This window comes from Ruditapes philippinarum, unplaced genomic scaffold (genome assembly GCF_026571515.1).
Source record: "Ruditapes philippinarum isolate M1 unplaced genomic scaffold, ASM2657151v2 ctg4626_1_1_1_1, whole genome shotgun sequence".
Taxonomy (NCBI): domain Eukaryota; kingdom Metazoa; phylum Mollusca; class Bivalvia; order Venerida; family Veneridae; genus Ruditapes; species Ruditapes philippinarum.
In genome coordinates, this window is record NW_026854068.1 from 39082 (window position 1) to 60180 (window position 21099).

Genomic DNA, 21099 nt, shown 5'->3' on the forward strand with positions numbered 1-21099 from the left:
GATCTCAGGTGCTCTTTGGTAAATATATGAGCCGCGTCACGACAAAACCAACATAATGGGTTTGCAACCAGCATGGATCCAGACCAGCCGGCGCATCCACGCAGTCTGATCAGGATCCATGCTGTTCACTTACAGACCCTATAACAAGTAAATAAACTGATAGCGAACAACATGGATCCTGATCAGACTGCGCTGATGCGCAGGCTGGTCTGGATCCATGCTAGTCGCAAACCCATTATGTTGTTTTTGTCATGACGCGGCTCATATTAGACAAAGCGGGCACATAAATGGCTAACATACAATTATTTAAAATAACACAATATTGACATAGAATTGAAATCTTGATATTGGTCTCTCTTTATACTGGAAAGCCCAGTCAACCATCATAATGATTTTAATGTGACAAGTACTGTTTGTTGAGAAATCGGAAAGTTCAGTTTTCAAATCATACCATACAGCTTGATTTCTACAAATATTTTCAGGAGTCATTACTGTTTAGACTTAATTGAAAGCAGACACCGTTGAACCCTTGAATGTTACCAATAGAATATATATTAAACACCATTGAAATGATCTCTACTCGGCTTTTTGTAGATTCTGTAATGTCAATTTGTGGTTTGTTTGCTAATTGGTTTAATGATGATATTAAAAGGCCAATTAGGCCTTAAAATGTTACTGTTTTTTATTTCTAAAAAAGCTTTTTATTTGCGGAGTCTTGTTAAAGTTTTTTACAATAAGTACCCAATAACCACCAGAATGAGCTTTCATACGCTTTTATTGAGTGTTTGGCAATTAGTCCAAGAATAGTGATTTGTTTTGTATGGAAGTCAAAATACCAATTTGTTTACAGTTTTCCACCTTTCTGACATTTTTTTCCTATTTGTTTTTCTTAAGTTTTCACATTCAGGACTATTTTTTCTTCGGATGATCTGCATCTCACATGTTCTCAATCAATTAGACAAAGCAGGCACATGAATGAATTATCGACTATTAAAGCGGCCTTCAAGTTTTCTAATGATAAAATGTGTTATTTTTAGATAAAGCGTTTCATATAATTGTAAAATCAAATAATTAAGATGGAAAATAAAATTTTGGGACGATGAAATACATAAACACGAAGGAAATCCCTCTTATACACAGGTTCGCTCTCTTGACTCAATTAGTATAGAAGACGAAACATTTCCCGAAATTTCTATTTATAGACATGAACGTCACTGAGGCGTTATAAATAGCCCTCGCAATTATAAAAGTGATTTAGTATTTTGTATGGAAGTCATAACAACACTTTGTTTACATTTGGCTGACATTTATTTTTTTCACATTTATCACTATTTTCTTCAGATAATCAGCATCTCATATGTTCTTAATCAATCATAAAACACATATTTTGTGAAAAATGAGCCGCGTCACGACAAAACCAGCATAGTGCGTTTGCGACCAGCATGGATTCAGACCAGCCTGCGCATCCGCGCAGTCTGATCAGGATCCATGCTGTTCGCTATCAGTTTCTCTACTTGTAATAGAGTTGGTAAGCGAACAGCATGGATCCTGATCAGACTGTGCGAATGCGCAGACTGGTCTGGATCCATGCTGGTCGCAAACGCACTATGTTGGTTTTGTCGTGACGCGGCTCAAATGTATTCATTTCTGAGAAGTCAATATAGATATACACAAAATATATCAAGTCATATCGGTTTTAATTTAACAACTAATATTATTATCAATTTAAACTTGTTTTCTTAAGAGGAATTTCATAATCGCCATCGCCTGTCAAAAATTGTGTTTCTTTCTTATCCGTTTCAACAACTTCCGAATAAATGGAACTTGATTTCATTACAGGCATTTCATAACCGTCATCCCCTATAAACTTATTTGTTTCTTTCTCACCCATTTCAACTACTTCTGAATAAATATAATCGTCCTCTTTCTTAAATAGTGGTGTTATGTAGTGATTCTGACTGCTTGCTTGTCTGACTGGTGCCTCTTGCGTTGACTTTCTGAAAAAGAATAAAAGAAAGAAAAATACTAGTAATTTGAATTGTTATGCAGTGGAAACATTGTAGTATATCCATTGTCTGAAAGGGACTCCACCGAGGTGTTTTGACATTAAAGGACAGGAAATATTTTTCCGAGATTTGTGTTCCAACTGATAAAGGTCTCAATCAATAACTTGTGTGCAAAATTCCAGGCCATTCCCTCGCCCCGTTTGACCTAGAACAATCATTTTATTCTGCAAAATAACACAACAATGAAAAGCGTTGTAACGCTTTTCAATCAAATCCGGGAAAAATCGTAAAAAATCGATTTTAAATTGGTTTTGTGTATAATTCTTTATCTTTTTTTGCAGACTATTCCATTTAAAGTGCTCCATTTGATATTCGTAAGGTCTTCAAATTTTATGGTTTAAGACCTTTGGACCTCAGTGGAGTTTCTTTAAAACGTTTGAGGCTTTGATACATCTACAAGTACAAACACGCAGACAGTAAATGCGAACAACCTACTTGAAGAAGTAAATGTTATTTATTAAACAATCAGTTTTATATAACCAAATGTCATTGAAAAAAAACTGTTAAATATATTTTCCGTAATTTGTTTTATTTTATTTCATTACATAGCTGCAATGAAGCTCCACAAATCTAAACAGCGCCCGGTAGTTTATATTTCGGCAGCATAAATTTTACAGTACTTTTAAAAAAAAAGGGAATGCTCATCTTCCCATGTCAAAAACAAATACAAGCTAAATACTCAGACACTTGAGATGGTACTAATTTGTGTAGAAGACGAATTGAATACAATAAAATTATATGGAATTTTAATTATGTAACAAATGCTTCCTTGTTTAAGGCACACGCATAACTTTTGGACATACTGTGCATCTCACTGTTGGACATACTGTGAATCTCCCCTTGGAACATACTGCGCATCATACTTTTAGACAAACTGTGCATCCAATTTTTGGACAGACTTTGCATCTTACTTTCTAACAGACTGCGCATTATACTTTTAGACAAACTGTGCACTTCACTTTGGGACAGACTGTGCATCTAACTTTAGAACAGACTGTGCAACATACACTCGGACAGACTGTGCATCTCAATTTGGGACAGACTGTGCATCTTACTTTGGAACAGACTGTGCATTATACTTTTAGACAAACTGTGCATCTTACTTTGGGACACTCTATGTATTTCACTTTGGGACAGGCTGTTCATCTGTCTTTGGGACAGACTGTGCATCTTACTTTTGGGACAGACTGTCCATCTTACTTGGAGGCAGTGTGTACATCTCACTTTGGGACAAAGAGTGCATCTCACTTTGAGACAGACTGTACAACTCACTTTAGGACAGACTGTGCAACATACTTTGGGAGGGACTGTGTATCTCACCTTGGATACAGACTGTTAATCATTCTTTGGGACGAACTTTGGGACAGACTGTGCATCTCACTTTGGGACAGACTGTGCATCTCACTTTGGGACAAACTGTGCATCTTACTTTGGAACAGACTGCGCATTATACTTTTAGACAAACTGTGCAACTTACTTTGGGACACTCTGTGCATTTCACTTTGGGACAGGCTGTTCATCTGTCTTTGGGACAGACTGTGCATCTTACTTTTGGGACAAAATGTCCATCTTACTTGGAGGCAGTGTGTACATCTCACTTTGGGACAAAGAGTGCATCTCACTTTGGGACAGACTGTACAACTCACTTTAGGACAGACTGTGCATCATACTTTGGGAGGGACTGTGTATCTCACCTTGGATACAGAATGTGAATCATTCTTTGGGACGAACGGTGCATCTCACTTTGGGACAGACTGTGCATCTCACTTTTGGACAAACTGTGCATCTTACTTTGGAACAGACTGTGCAACATACTTTTGGACAGACTGTGCATCTCAATTTGGGAATGACTGTGTATCATCCTTTTGGACAGACTGTGTATTTCACTTTTGGACAGACTGTGCATCTAACTTTGGAACAGACTGTGTATCTTACTTTGGAACAGACTGTGCATCTAACTTTTGGACATACTGTGCATCATACTTTGGGACAGACTGTGCATCTCACTATTGAACTGAATGGGCATCTAATTGTGGGGCAGGCTGTGCATCTCTTTCCAGGTCTAACGCCCATTAATACTTTAAATCTAGCAACTGAAGTACCTCTTTTTCCAGATGACAACTGCTACGATGATACCAACGATGAATAAAACTACCAGAATAGCCACAAAAACGTACACAAAAGCTGGAAAGACAAGCAATAAAATTAATCAAACTCGTTATTCAATCGTAACTTGCTGATGAGTTCAAAAACAAAGACTAAGAAATAATATCATTCTGATACAAATGGAGTAGTTTGTCCAATGTTGTTCCGTTGTTTTGTTTTTACGTTATTCTCGCTACAGATACCTTAATAAGAAAAAAAAGAGTACAGTTTTCAAACATTTTCAATTTGGTAACAACAGATCTACCGTAAAGTAATATAAACGTTTTTCAATTTTAGAGTCCTCTGTATAATATGTTTCGCTCCACAAGAGAAGCAAGTAATTTTTTATGCTTAGGCATTTCATTATTTTATATAAATGTTTGTGCATTTATGCCATAGCAAACAATTTCTTAGTGTATATCCTGAAAAATAAGACAATATATAACTGATTGGTTTGATTTATCTTTATTTTTACCTGGCCGTTGGATATCCTGTGCTCTTTCTTCCTTACATAGTCTTCCCATCTTTTTGTTGTTTTCAGAAAACAGGAGGACAGTGACATTGTTTTCGTTCTTTGCTAGATACCCGTAGCTGATATTACTGCCTTCTTCTAGTTCACCTATATAATACGAGGAGATAAATGTGTTTAAAAGGCGTTTACTACATTAACGGTCTTAATAATTTCAATGTTTAAGTACTGCATTTTAAAAGAACAATAATGTTATACCAGCAACAAAATTTAGTTAAAAGTAGTGTAATTTTCGTATGTGGATATCTGATATCTGGTACATGTAAGTGTAAATGTTTTGAACAATACACATGCACACCAAAAGTATCTTTTAGGTAAACAAAAATTAACCTTGAAGTAAAATGTTTGTAAATGAAGAGTCCTTTAAACATATCTTATTTTAACCCGTGAGATACACTTACAAGTCAGCTATTCTTTTTGTGAAATAAATACCTTATCGTTTTCAATCAAAGCCATTGTTGAAATTTGAAAAGTTTTGTGAAACTTGTGTTTGGTTTCAAGTAATACGATACCATTTATCCCAAAAGTTTTAAGCATTTTTCTGTTTACCTTTATATTATCTAAATTGTTGTAAACCATGTAATAGATAAAATCTCGATCTTTTATGCAAAATGCTTCATAGTGTTTCTATTGAATATCATTAAATAAACATGTATTTATTATTATTAATAATATATCACACAAAATATTAAATAGTTTGTAATCAATAAAACATTGAAAATAGTCCAGTACCATCATATTTATGAATAACTTGGCTTCTAATGGTTCCTGTCCAGTATATTCCGGTGAGAACAGTTTTAAACTTTGAAGCTGACGTATAAGATATTGGGATCGTGTCATGCTCGAAGCATCTAAACGCCGCTGTTGTCCATGGGTAATGTCTACCATTTGTACTTTTCTCTAAACCAGCTAAAAGGTATAAATCAAATTTAATTATAGTTATTATTCTCTTATCTTAATTAAATGACATGTTTTCGTTATTCAGGTAATGTTATAGATTACACTCATAAAAATACTTTGTTAGTAAAACTTTGACCGGTAGTCCACACATGTTCGAATACTCTTTTTTAATTTTTGTACGGCACTTTAGTAATTATGTCAAGAACTATAAAATAGAGGGTATTTGTTTCTTTTGCATGTAAGATTGAAATATATTTCACTGAGTGAACACAAGATGCAACATTTTTATGAGTGGTGTAGCCACGAGTGAAAATAGAATAGCTGGTGTCTACGAATTAAATATATTTCAATCTTATATGTAAAACAAGTAAATTGTTCCTTTATTTCATGCTTTTAAAGTGATTTTAAGTATTTTTTTTACTGATTTTGCCGCGTAACGTCGCACATTCTTCTTTATGACGTCATCACATCATGACGTCACATCATCAGTTTTGAAATATAGTTCTGTAATTTTGTTACATTTTTAACATGACGTATGATGACATCGACGCCTTTTTCATAAAGCAACAAAATGTACATATGTCAGCATTTACTTTTTGCCTATTATTCCGTTTAGTTATGATAATCTTTTCATCCGCATTCAGATAAAGTCCGGCTCAAGTGAAAAATATATTTCAGAAATATCACTACAGTAGATCTAGTGGTTTTTCAGAATGTAATCATCTGACATATAGAGGATATTGAATGAGTGTAGTTTAATACTAAATTTATTGAACGGGTTGAATAAAATCATATTATGCGAGCCTCTGGCGAGCATTATATTGTTTTATTCAACGAGTTCAATAAATTTAGTATTGAATCTACACGAATATAATATTATTTTTATCACATATATAAAATAAGAACGGTAAACTGTTAAAATGAGTAATATTTCAATGACGCGTTTATAGTGTTACGATAACATTAGCGCGCTTTAACGTTATAACGTTTCTATATAGACGTCACGTCAAATGACGTCACGTCAAAGTGTTATTACACTAGTGTAATATCGTTTGTATTAAATGGCTTTATTACACTCCTGCGCCGCGGTTTATGTGATAAATTACAGTAAAACACCGGAAAGCATGAAATAAAAGACTGAATTTAAAAACAAACAAAAAATCCTTTGTCAATTCATTATAATATTATTATTATGATTATTATCATTTTTCTTATTATCATTATTTATTTATTTATTTATTTATTTTATTTATTTTTTTATTTATTGATTTATTTGTATTAACTTACTGTACAAACAGAGGGGTCGCATAAACTCACTGCAGTTTTTCAATTTAAATATCTTAGATACATACTGATATTCGACACCGAGGCAGCCATTCTCTATATTACCGTCGCTTATATCACCCGACACTAGAGCAAAAAGTGAAAAATTATGTCTTTACGTCATTTTTAACTGACTTTAAGACTGCACATTTACCTCAAAATGAAATTTATCTAATCTATTTCTATGAATTATTTCTTAATGGAGTGTGAACGTTTTTGAGATTTTAACAAGCATTTTAGAAGAAAACAGACAACATCTTTATTTTTGTTTGCGACAGGTTATGCTCCATGTAAATATTGTCTCTGTTTAACCCTTAGCGTTCTTGTGGCGACTGCATCTTGTCTGCGACAATTGAAGGCCGAGATCATCCCTACATTGAACAGTCATACCATGGGCTGCACTGTTTGCTATTCAGTCAGTAATTTGCCCTAAAATGATGTATGGTGTCCTGATTGAAATTGATCAAGTCCAATTAAAGACAGGGTTTTAGTTTTCGGGTAATTATCTTCCCTTTCTTTTACACATATTGTGTATTAAATTATCAGAGTGGTGTTGGTAGTTTTCATTTCTTATCAGGGCAGTAAGCCACATTGAATTCCCCAGAGCACAGTTCAGCCACTGCATCTTTCCTTGCCAGCTGCCAAGCAGTTTTCTAGTACTAGTTGCCTTCACTTTCGCAAGGAACTGAACATCTATGTACATACAAGAGCAGAGGTACAGTGCGAATGACCGTAGAAAAGATTTCATGATCAATCACCACGAAAGTGACCTGTGCCGTACGAATCGAACCTAGGTCGCCCGATTCACAGTGAAACGCTCTACCTATTGAGCTAACCGGACGGTTTTGAATTATCAGAAAATATATGACCTTTATACCAATTACCACTAACAGAATATGACATATTAAATTACATGTGATAAAGTTCAGAGTGCCATGTCTATTTTCGTGTAATAGAGTATCTTTTTTGCAATGAATACAAGCATCCAAACAAATAAAAGTTCTTACCGTTGGTTATTCTATATACTGACATATGTTGATTCCCGCCACAAACTACGCCATCCCGAGAGTCGCACGACGTGTTACAATATGGCTGCATATTATTAACAAACTGGTCGTTGTCTAAACAATAACACTTGTATATGAAAACAAAAGGACAATATCCCTAGATTTACTTTTAAAATAGGTGTAAACTTATTTACGAAACAAATAGAGGAAGTAAATGCCTTTTTACAAAATACATGATATATGATCTCACAGATGTGTTTAGATGATATTTTATACAATTTACTTAAATTTTTTGAATATCTAAGCTGGAACAACATGGATTATTTTTGTCAATTAAACATTTGATTTGTTTCTGAAAACTGCACAATCATTCAATTTGGCAACCAGTCTTTTTAATAAATACATAGAAATTTACAAGAATAATTTCATAAGATCAATGAAAATGATAGTGCAGAAAGACAGGTTCGTTTTTTTGCTTAAATTGAAAATAATGTCAAATCAATTCACATAATTATCTATTAAAACTACTCCTCAAAATTTAGGACCAAGATAATTTCAAATTAAATGCTACATTGAATATTTCTAATGATGTTAACAAAATAGTTATATTTACTCACCTCATCTCCTGTTAGGCCTATCTTGGATGTTCCACACGCAGTGTGGCATGTCCCAGGTGTATTTCTTTGATTCATAAAATTTGCTTCCCTTTGGAAAACCTGTACACAACCTTTAGATTAAAACATTTGACTAGTTAATGAATAACGTATTGTCCGGAGAGCGAAGAATACTTGTACATGTATATTTAAAACAAGACCATTCTGGATTGTTGAATACCATATTTTCATGCTTCTTATCGATTATCTTTCATCATCTGTCTTTTCTTCAAAATTATCAATGTGCGCATTGCATTGGTGTTTTATAATTATATAGAATATAATTTTCTATATTTGCAAGTTATATACCTACCAATATAATCAAAGTATAAATTCGTCATGTAATATCCAGTCCACACTTGACCATTCCATTCGTCATCCTGAACTTCTGCTCTATAACCATTGGCATCTAATGTTATATCAGGCGTGGCTAACTCACATTTCTCAACTGCATCGGTCCAATTAGTAACATTATGCAGTTCATTTTCGGAACATATATAACCTTATAGACAAACAATATATATATATATATATATATAGATTTATCATCAAACTGAAAAAAGGATATCTCTGATTATTGATAAACATTATATTTTGAACTTATTACAACAGGCAGAGCCTAAACGATTGTTATAAATATCTTAACTTAAGTAACATGCCCAACATACATAAATACCGGTATTTTGTTTACTTGTATATTGTAGTATATTGTATATATTACGTTTTGAACCTCCCCGCCGTGAGTTCAAATCCAGTTAGAGACTTCAGATTAGTTCGTGTGAGGAAGCTATTCAGCTAGCTTCTGGAACACCGGTGGATCTACTCAGGTGCCGATTTGTGCGTGCAATAATGCACAGAGGATCAACTGAGGTATTCCTCCATCAGTAAAATCTGGAACGTCGCGTCGCCATATGACCAATACTGTGTTGGTGCTACGTAAAGCCCCAGTCACATAAGAGCTTACGACCAGTGAAGACCAGTTCACGATCGCCAGTGACCTCTGGTCGCGGACAATCTTTAAAACGTCTTACGACGGTCATCGGTGATCTTTGACAGTCGCAGGTTATCTTATTTAGGTCCCACGACCAATTTCAGTCGTAGAGAGGTTTTTGAGCTTGCACAACAACCTCCTTGCGATCAAACAGGTCGCTAGTGATCTTATAAGGTCTTAGGCTGTCGCACGATCGTCGTTCGGAAGTGCGTCAATCTTACGACAGTCTTTTCAAATTGCCACCAGTCACTGATATTCTTAAGTAGTCTTTAGTAATCGTGTGATGGTCGTACGACAGGTTGTAGGTGATCGCATGTTATGTCACGGGTAGTCGTAAGTAGTCCCAGGCAATCTTGACACCATCGTACGTTTACTTATGACCTGTCGTGCGATTGTCAATGATGCCTTGTCTTACGATAGTCGCAGAAGTAAATTTATCTGTGCAAAAATGGTTTTGGTCGCAGACAATAGCTGATGATCGTCAGTTTTACAAGTCGCCGGTGGTCGCAAGTAATCGTAAGCTCTAGTGTGACTGGGGTTTAACACTCAACCATAACAACTATATTGAGTTAACCATAGGAGCCCGTCGATGTTAAAACTTATATATGAATAGGCATATGAACAGATCTACCTCCATAAGGCATTCGGTCCAAACCATCTGTTTTTTAAGCTCACTCGATTTTAACCTCGGTAATCGTATTTTGAGAAAAACAATAATTTTCAGTATGTACTCTTGCAATAACAGGTGTGATGTAGTATCATGATAATTGAAATAGATGATTCATTTCTTATATCCTCTTAAAGTCATATTGCTTAATTGCATGGTAACCGTAGCATTAAACAATCATTGTATTGCCGTGTAATTTGCCTTTCATTTCAACACGCTGTTTAAAGCGTATGCTTTGACGAATATCCTTATAGAAACGTAAACATCTTAATGGATAGTTTACTATGTCTTAATGTTTGTTTAAGCCTTTTTATATTGTTTTGTAAACAAAGATTGCAGTAAAAAATATAACATGTAGTAATTCATACCTGATATTTGTATAATGAATAATAATAAGCTCAATATAAAATCCAAAATCATAATACCATGTTTAAAAATAACCAAACAAATAAACGTTTCACAAGCACGACTTTGTTGAAATATAATAGTGTAAGATACATACCGGAGTTTTATCTAAAATTAGCGCATAGTTAAATTTACGTTTAAAGGTATACCGATTTGATATCTGTCCCCTTATTACCACAATCACTAATGTATTAACAATGAGAAAGATATCGATACGTTTATATATGATATATAAATCTATTTCGTTAAACCATTTATGTTTAAATAGTACAAAGTTATCAGTATATTTAAATAAGATACACATATTTTAATACATATTATTTGAGGTAGTTCATTTTAGCGTACACTTTGTAATGATTTAATTTCGGAAGGGAGACAACTCTCGATTTTCATTTACGGTATGCCACTAATATGGTACAAATAGATATAGGATAAATTTTACGTCGTATAAAGATAAGGTGAAAAGGAAAAGAAAAAATCGTAACAGATCGTCAAGTGTCCGTGACAAAGGGCCAAAATGTACATTGCAAGATTAAAGGCTTGTCAAACTACTCTAGAAGTCAACGTGCTTTTTAAAGAAAATTGTAAATTTGAAGATGTGTTAACAAAAAATACGGAATGACAATAGGGAGGGGTGGGAGAGGAATGGTAATGCTGTCTAAACATCTCATCTAAAGTAAGTCAGGCGTGCCAGTACACCCCCCCCCCCCTCCAAGCACTCTCCTACTACGAATCCAGAGAAAGAAAAAAATTAGTTCCTCAAAATCTGTCTGGCATGGTTATAGAATATTACTAAGGATTCGAATATCCTTTTGCTTTAGCAAAGTTTGAAATCGATTGTAATCGGCCAAGATTTGAAAAACAAGGAAAATCGATAAATATAAACATATCGCTGCAATAATATCAATCAATGTATCCGGCTATTCTAAATCGCGAACCTCCGTTTTAATAATCGTGTTTGATCGAAATTTACCCGAGAGCCTGATTTGGACAATCCTATTGGAACGCATGTGATCGTATTAGAAAGAATTATCTTATAGTAACAGATCGGGTCTATGATTTCAAAGAGCCACAAATCAATTAATTATCGTGAAGTAGCATCACTTTCTATCCAATAAAAAGTACCGACAGCTACGAATAATCAATTATTCTCACTAATACTTATGTGTTATGAAAATATGTCTTATACTAAATTTGAGAATTGAAACAAGAATGAGATATGTATTATTTTTTTATTTCTATCTTAAGTTGATTCCGTTTCAAGTGTGTTTATTTGACAAAAGATTCACTCTTTCAATCCTGAAAAGAGTATTAAGCTGGTGGGTTATAGGTGGATTTTATCACTGACAGGATCTTTTCTTCAAATTTGTCTGAATCAGTGTAATTATGGGTTAAATCATAATTCCTCATATGATTTTAACAGGACTGTCTTTTTCACTCTTTGAATATATGTTTTCTTTTGAATACTCTATACTCTTTATGTTTCTTATATGTGATACATAATAAAAGATGATAAATTACATACATAATGTATTACATGATGATTCGAAAATAATGTAAGAATCATGTTTCGACTGTGCGCCTCGTAATAGCTTACGTTTACATTTTTACGTAATGTATTTAAGAAAACTATGTAAGCTTCCGACTCAATCTGTAAATTTAATCTTTTAAATTAAATAGTTGTTTTATGTAAATGAAAAGATAATCAAAATGGCATTGTTAAAACTAAATAATTAATTTTGAAAACTTTATATCTGAGTTATGTGTCTGCACCAAACGTATTCCTTTATGTATCGATTTTGGCATCGGATAGCACATTTTTTTGATGAGTTTTTAAGTTAGCTGGAACTATATTTCGAGCATGTGAACTTGTTATATCATATATTATAACATCTTTTAGTTTATATCAACTAGGTTAAACGTAAAATTTAATAATAACTACAAATATATTTATAAGCATGATGAGCAACTGAAAACAAAATAATAATCCCGTAAAGACAGTGAATATGTTTAAATTAAAGTCAAAATAAACATTTTTTCACCATTTCATCAAGCTCAGTATATCATATCTTGAATGGACCCAACGATTTTATTTCAAACTGAAATTTATCATATACGTATTTTCTTACTGTTTGGCACTGAAAAAAAAATCAGTATATAATTTTACGCCTAAAGCAGCATTGATGAGAATGTATTATCTGCTTATAACTGATACGTTTTATTTATTTTGGTCTCAAAGCAAACAAACATCTCTACATAACCATTCTAAATTATTTGAAATTAAGCATGAAATGTTAATGAATTCCATAAACATTGTCAGTTTTAGGCTTTCCCAGTTAAGCATTATGTATATGACTGTAATTGTCTTCTTCTACTGCAGTCGTCCTCTGTTCGCTGGAATAACCTTCTCCAGAACATTCATCAGCTTGATATTGGGTCCCGTATACATTATCAGTTTTGATGTGTTTCGATAAATCACCGGTTATGTGATTGTATGTATCTCCCTCCGCTTCTTGACAGTCATGAGTATCGCCTTTCGGAGAAGTATGCATACTAAGTTTTGCAGCAACCGTTTCCGTTGTGTCGTATTCGTTGTTTTTCATACCAACTTGTGCGTTTTGTACTCGGTCGTAGGTGGCGTGTTCGCCTAGTTTACGCCGCCGATCGTAATTGTTTTGCTGATTTTCAATGTCTGTGCAATTTATGGGACCTGCTATGTTATATATACCTTTCACATTATTAGTTTCCTTTCCGGTTTTTTCAAGTACAAAATATGTATGCGGATAACTGTTTTCCATTGACGATGCTTCAATATTTGGATCAGCAATTCCGTGGTGAGGCAACGCGTACTCATTTGACTCCCTTCTTTCTTTATCAACATGCTCTTGCTTACGAAGTTCGTTTTCTAAGTTCTGATTTCGGGTTGTTGTCTTGCAGCATAGAACCGGAGCCATCTTTCTATACAGAATAGAATCATATTTAGTATATAAAACCATAAAAATAGGTTGTTAAAATTTCGATGAAACAATTCGACAAAATTAATTAATATTGATTTTGCGTACAGTGTTTTTCCCCATTAAGTTAAAAATCTCAAATGAAATTAATGTAGAAATTATAAAAAGTTCAAGTTCAATGCTTGTTTTTTTTTCATTGTACATGATTAAAGATCCTGTATGTTATAATTGAGGTTGAATGCCACACTTAAGTGAAATGTTATATATGTATATAATTATGCTTATAAAATTTCAATTTTCAAACATCGAAGAATATGTAAAATATGTAGTGCAAATATTTGTGCACATTTTATGTAATCATTAAAATATATGCATTCATTTCTCATTGACAAATTTGACTTTGACTTTATAGAAAATAAATTTCTAATTACCTCCCTTTATTTTCATGAAATGTTAAATGCGGTAATATCTTTACAAATAATGCTTTTGAAACTTACAATATTGATAATCATTATTTGAGCATCATATTTATGATTAAAAACTATAAAAAAATTGTGTAACATATTTAAGTATATCCATTTTGATACCGAAAAAATAGATAAAGGTTGAAAATATATTATTGAAAGGTTTCTTCGAATGAAAATATGCTTGTATCTATAACAAAAGACTTTTGTATAATCTGTAATAGTAAAAAATGAGACTTATATAATGTTAAGTATAGCAGTTAAGATTTACAGCAATCTACTCATAACAGTAAAAAAACAATTTTCATATTTATAAACCCGTCTGATTCAGTAAGAATAAGGAAAATTGCTTTTGTATTTTGTTACGATTTTCATAAACAAATATGATACATTTTCTATATATATATATTGATATAGATTGAACATACTTTCTTCTTCTGAGTATTATGAAAACAACAATAGCAGCAATCACAACGACACTAGCGACTGAAACACCAGCTGCAATAGCTGCTGCACCTAAAATATGTGTCATGAATAATGATCAGTGGCGGCGTGGCTGAGTGTAAATCGAATTTTTAATCTAGAGAATGCTGGTCACGTGGGTTTAAACCACTCCAGGGGCAAGCCGTTGTTTTCGTAAGCAAGAAACCATTGCTTACTACTTGTTGGTTGTAAGTTTTAATATAGAAATCAACTCCAGTTTCAATTTAAAAATGTAATTATTTTGTTTGAAAAATATACAACGTTTCGACTCAAAAGTCTTCATCAGGTATACTTTGTTTACAGGAAATGACGTCAACGTCACATGACGTCAAGGACAACGACGTCAAAATGTAATACATAATTTGGCGTATAAATGTTATATGTAGGATCTTTATAAAAAATACAAAACACTGGTGAAGATGCAGTAAAAAGCAATGTAAAATTAGAAAACCAGCATAAACTACATATTGACATGAAATTAGTTTTAAGTCATATTTAGCAAAAAATAGAAAATACATTTTTTTATATAAAAAAAATTATATTAAAATGAAGAATTTTATTACATGGTTTTCGATGGTTGCAGTTTCGAGAGTGTTTCAATAACCTTATCTTCCAACACAATCGAGCTACAATACATTCTTATGAACAAGAAAAAAGTGATTCATTAATAGAAAATAAGCAATTTTATCTCTCACGCCCCCTTCCCCATGCACTTACATTTCAATTTTCAGAATTTTCATTGTTATCAATAACTTGAATCATCAGATAAATGATATCATATATTTGTTAATCTTTTAGGAAAGAATGGGTTTCCTGTTATTAAGACTTTACAAAACAGTGTATTATTCATTGTATGTATAGTTTTTTTTAATGAACATGGTTATCTGTTGTCTTCTTTTTTATGTTAACCTTGTTGTTTATAATTTTGTTACCTTTATGTTAAAGACAACACGTTAAAACTTATATACAATACGGTTTTGCCCTTAAATCAAAATGCATGTTTTATTCTAATATTTTCCTTATCAAATTTGTATTTCAACAACTATATTATGTTAACGCAATACCAGCTGTACCTGAATCATCACCATCATTGGTTTGTTGTTGTTCTTTTGCTGTTTGTATATCGCCTTTGCACAGCGATTTCTTTCGTTCATGAAAGTTGCTGGTAAACTGAATTTCGTACCTGTCAGGAGTATCCGATCTTTTCAAATATCCATATTCTAAATAATCGTTTCCAATAATAGGTTCTGAAAGAGACAGTTACAATCCATGATTAATAAAAGTGACAATTATTTTAATTGATGTCAATGTTGCAGGCATTGTAAACAATAGTTCCTAAAGCATTACAAATGTATATAGTTGACAAACTATGTTCAACTAAATAAAACGCTATATTGACACTAAAGCATACCTGAAAATGTGAAGATTGACAGACTGCGACACATTCCTGTCCAAGACTCTAAAGTTGTTCCATTAAAGTTCACAGCATTTTCATATAAAAGTGGTCGAACATCACTGCCAAAACATAAGTTATTTGCCCAATACCAAGGTAAATTTTCCGGAACTGTCGCTGGAGCAAAGACATTGTAAACAGCCGTTCCTAAAATTAATGGGAGTATAATATCAAAGCTTTTAATTTACATTAGAACATAACTTTAAACCCCTACAATATCAGAAAAAACGACAAGGAAAATTTACAGATGAAATGTTCAACACATAATTAAGGGATAATAAAGGGACGCATTAAATTCCTGTTGTAATTTATGCATTATTGCAAAGTACATTGCTGTAGTCAGTCAGAATGCACAAGTAATTCTAGACATAACATTTAGTTTTCAGTTTTTTTGACTACCTGAACATCTTTTACTTTAGGAATAGTTGCATTAGAATATGTATAGAGGATTTTTGTTATTAATAAAATAAATATAAAAAACGTTTCATGTGTCATTTTACATATTCCTGCGAAATAATTGTCACACATAGTTATAATTTGTCCTTTTCCAAATGAATTTGTTTAAAAATCAAGTACCAAATAGTTAACATAAAGCACCAAATAGTTCATATAAAGGTAGCTGTGTTTGTATCACAAGCGTATATAGAGCACTGATTTGTACCAAACATTTTGTCATGCGCTATTAATGTCCAAATTTAAAATGACAATGGTGTTTCATATTAACTACAATGAGGATTTCAAATATTTACCATTGTTGCATATACTGTGTAACCAACCGTTGCACTTATCCCACCAAAGGTTGTTGCTTCCCAATCTGACGCAGTTACTTTTATTTTCTTTTGAATTAATCACGTTACTGACTTTTAGAACTGTAACAGTATAAACATTTTGAAAATGCTTGACTACATTAATAACAAGCAAAATTATCGCAAATCCTTGTTGATAAGATGCTGAAATTTTTTAACTTCAACATTATAATTGCGATTTATGCAACATTAATTGAAGGCAGTTTAAAAAGTTACAAAGGACAAGAAATTATTAGCTATTAAGAACTATCTTTAAAAACATTTTTAACTAATTAAATGTTATATTCCCATGAAATTAACTGGACTTATTAATCGAAAAAAGGAAAAGGAAATATATGACAGTGGATATATAATTGCTGTCAGTCTCGTTGGTGGCATGAAAATACAGTTTACTACAGAATTTGAAAGATATTTATTGCTTTATGAAATTGTGCACTCTCTTAAGAAATCAAATTTAATTAAAAATATCAGTCAACGTTAAGTTTGTGCTTCAACTATATTATCAATACTGTTAATTATTTATGAATAATGACAAGCTAAATGACGCACGTCTCTTTTTTGTAATTCAATCATTGAATTGCCATAAAGTTTGTTTTTATAGATAATTTCTAAATTGTAGCAAGGGTCAATTCAGACTAAAACCCTCAAAGTCAATATGACGTTGTACATTTCAGTGTGTATGTTAATTACCCACGCGAAGAAAGTATGTTGAAATACATTGAGGGGCGTAAGTATATCATTTAAACATTTTGTTGACTAAGAAATATTATGCACACTCATCATTTTTGCATATTTGCCTTACCTTTCCTATTAACCACATATAAGGAAATAAATGATTGTCCCCCACAAGCTAAACCTTCAGAGGGGGCCTCACATGGTTTAGCACATGACGCATTGCTAACTACATTCTGCTCCGCAGTGGTCGTATTAAAACAATAACACTGTAAAAGCACAGAAAATCTATAATTTTGAATAAAACTATATTAAATGAAATACTAATATAATCATTATATACTTTCCGTTTTAAAACAAGTCGCATTACTGAGTTTAAAAGAAATCTACACTTTTGACATTTGTCAATTTATTTGAAAACATTTGATATCTAAAACTAATATTATTTTGATTTTATAGGTACTTAGTTCAATTGTATTCGATTTATGGTTAGCTATAAGAACAAACAAACAGAGTTAAATTTGTTAATCAATTGACAAAGCTAATCATTAACTATGAATTTTCTACGTTTCTATGATTTAGTATTGTTTTTTTACCTCATGACCCATTAGTCCAACAACTGTTCCTCTTCGTGAACATAAAGAAAAACAATTTCCTGGTGAATTCTGTACAATTTGTGTCGATGGAATTCCAAAGATTTCTGGATTTTTAAAACATCCTAAATTTATTTGAAATCAAAATAAGTCATTTTAAAGCCACTGTAAACATTGAATTAATAGACGACTGGATACGTAGGAAAACAAAGAAAAACTAATGTGAACATGAAGTAACGTTCATAATATGGAGCAATTCATTTCTATGACAGAGTATAATGGAGAGGTGGGGTTAACTAAAAAAAAAAACTGTGTTAAAAAACACATGTTAACGTTAAAAAATAGATTGATCAACTTCATTATCTTATAAATATTAGAAAATTGTTTTTATGCAATGGTCATTTTTGATATAAGTTTTGGTTGTATACATGTACACAAGCAAATTGATATTACCAATATTGAGTCAGTTAAGAATAATTTGTTTCTAATTTTGTCGTAAATGTGAGATTTAAGTAACCACAAAAAAATGATAACATATTAAATAAAAAAAGAATTAAGCGAGTATTAAGATTAATATAGAGTTACCAAAATACTCAAACCCCCGCATATTCCTGTAGTACCCAAGCCACCTTCCATCCATATCATTTGTCATGTTCTGATCCTCCTTTACAGTAAATATTTTACCATCATAAACAAGCTCCGGTGTTGCTAACGTACATGCGTTTTTTGATCTGTTCCATGTCATAAATTTATTGTAGGGTACTGGAAATAAGAATGATTATATTTACGGAGCATGTACCTACATGTACTATAGACTTTTTAAAGCTGAAATGATAGTCAAATATATAAGGCTAGATACAAAAAAAAACGTGTGTGTATGTTATATCAGTTATTCCTGCAACAATTTACAAAAGCTATTATGGATTTGACGCCAGTACCAAATAACATAATAATTTTCATTTTTAATAATGGATTTAGAACAAGTGAGATACTTACCATCTGGAAAATATGCACTGAATATGAAACAAATTGCGGTAAAAGTAGCAAACTGCAAACAATATGGTATTTTAAAATACAAAATCACTATAACTTTACTCATTGCCAAAACGCAAAGGGCCGAAATATTAGAAAATATCATTTTCGTAAATTGTTACAGAACAACAATTTAATCAACTTTTGAAAAATATAAATAGCAAAGTTTTAAGTTAAATTGGCCTTTAAACTAAAACATCTTTTCCCCCTCCGCCCACCTTCAATCGCCCACCTTATCGATTTTAGTCAAAATTATCATTCTGTAAAAGCATTTATTTTCCTTTTAAACGTGGCAGTATTTTTACCTTTTACCTTATCGATTTTAGTCAAAATCATCTGTTTTGTAAAAACATTTATTTTCCTTTCAAGCGTGTCAGTATTTTTAAAGTCGTTATCTGCATTGTTAAAAAATGTTTTTATACGCGAATACACTATAAATAGTCACCTGCTACTATGAGATATATCTTGTTTCAAATCGGACAATCGGTGGTTTAAACCTACATCACTTCTTATGAATAACAAGACAGATTTTATTGATAAAACTTGCAAAATATATTAACGATGGCAAGCAATATAGTTATAAATAGCACATAACTTTGTTGGTAAAATATCACCCGGAAGGAGCCTACAAACCTGTGTGTTATTTCTTTTATTACCCAAGACAAATACTTCAATGATCTGAACATTTTCAACTAGATCTAAATGTAAAAATTTGTATGCTTAAATCATCTACTTGTTTCATTTTGATAAATATTCATCTGTAATAACTTCCGTTGCTAACGGATGTTTACTTTTTGACTATTCAAAGACCCGGACAGCACGTTTGGTTACAAACAACCAAATTTCTGTTGCTTATTGTCACTCTGATGGTGACCTTAAGTTCTAAAAAATAGAGACTGAATCGAAAATCCAATGGCGGACCTTTTGTGTTCTAGAAATGCTTCACATGTTACCTGTGTAACAGTACAATTTTATATTCACATACAACACTTGAATTAACAATTATTTTAATTATAATTACATTACATGTACAACAGCCATTCAACCATATATCGGCTACTTTTTTAGGAAACGGTATCATCAAATGATACTACTGACATGATTTTTATCAAGATGTTTTTCAAGTCATACGCTTAGTTGAATGATTTTATGAACAACGTATATGACCATGTTTTTACTAGTTTCATCCAACACATCATTGTATAAGTATGAAGGATTGCTATCGACAGAAATAAGAAGCTAGTCATCAATTTATTCGAGGTATATTTCTTAATATCATTTTCTCATGCCGACTAGACTATGGTAAATGAATTACTCCATCACGTTGTTAATTTTCTCCAGGAAAATGCGAATACACAAAGGGACGGCAACACATTTCCTGATCATGCTTTACAAGGTTTTAATAGTTTATTAATATAAAAAATCTAAATCGGTTTACCTTTATAATACAAGCAATACGTGTTTACATCTGTTATTTACATTTTTGTTTTACATAATATGTTTGACACGAATCTAATTAGGTTAACTGAATAGTTATAATTACCTGTAGCAACACATATCCGAAAAAGAAGCAACAAAATCAATTGTTTGAAACCTGACATTCCTACTGTATTAGGCTGTCTATCCGAATACGACTGACGAAGATAAACAAACCCGGAAGTATTGTAATCATATAACTCGGTATAAAATGTAAATTCGTCTATTTAAAGTTTTATTGCTTAAGAGAAAATAAAACTTTGGTTTTACAATCAGCTAAATTTAATTCGATGAAGCTTGAAATAGTCATTTTATGGTGAATGCACAATCATAAAGGGTATTCTGACTGAACTGATTTTTATTCGGTTGAAACACATTATTTCAAACTTTGAAAGAAAAGAAAGTAAACATGAGGTAGTATTTGTCTAGAAGTTGTTACATTCATACGGATGTGAGCAAGTAAAGTTTGCAAAGACGATT

General features: G+C 32.3%; 2 protein-coding genes across 3 annotated transcripts; both read right to left on the minus strand.

The window, feature by feature from the left end:
• Nucleotides 1–1464: 1464 nt before the first annotated feature.
• On the minus strand, nucleotides 1465–10930 carry LOC132738848 (uncharacterized). Of its 2 annotated transcripts, none has more exons than XM_060726451.1 (9): nucleotides 10707–10930; nucleotides 8937–9125; nucleotides 8588–8697; nucleotides 7971–8097; nucleotides 6928–7050; nucleotides 5473–5649; nucleotides 4687–4830; nucleotides 4169–4250; nucleotides 1465–1997 (listed from the first exon to the last, which is right to left on the minus strand). In XM_060726451.1, the coding sequence occupies exons 2-9, from the start codon at nucleotides 8962–8964 to the stop codon at nucleotides 1721–1723; spliced, it is 1068 nt and encodes a 355-aa protein (XP_060582434.1). In that variant the 5' UTR covers nucleotides 8965–9125; nucleotides 10707–10930; the 3' UTR covers nucleotides 1465–1720. The 2 variants fall into 2 exon arrangements, with proteins under 2 accessions (XP_060582434.1, XP_060582433.1); XM_060726450.1 differs by having other exon boundaries at nucleotides 10650–10920.
• A 1705-nt stretch (nucleotides 10931–12635) lies between these two features.
• On the minus strand, nucleotides 12636–20793 carry LOC132738849 (uncharacterized). Its single transcript, XM_060726452.1, has 9 exons — nucleotides 20687–20793; nucleotides 18697–18873; nucleotides 18115–18236; nucleotides 17649–17787; nucleotides 16790–16909; nucleotides 15999–16187; nucleotides 15661–15834; nucleotides 14533–14620; nucleotides 12636–13644 (listed from the first exon to the last, which is right to left on the minus strand). The coding sequence occupies exons 1-9, from the start codon at nucleotides 20742–20744 to the stop codon at nucleotides 13023–13025; spliced, it is 1689 nt and encodes a 562-aa protein (XP_060582435.1). The 5' UTR covers nucleotides 20745–20793; the 3' UTR covers nucleotides 12636–13022.
• Between the last annotated feature and the right edge of the window lie 306 nt (nucleotides 20794–21099).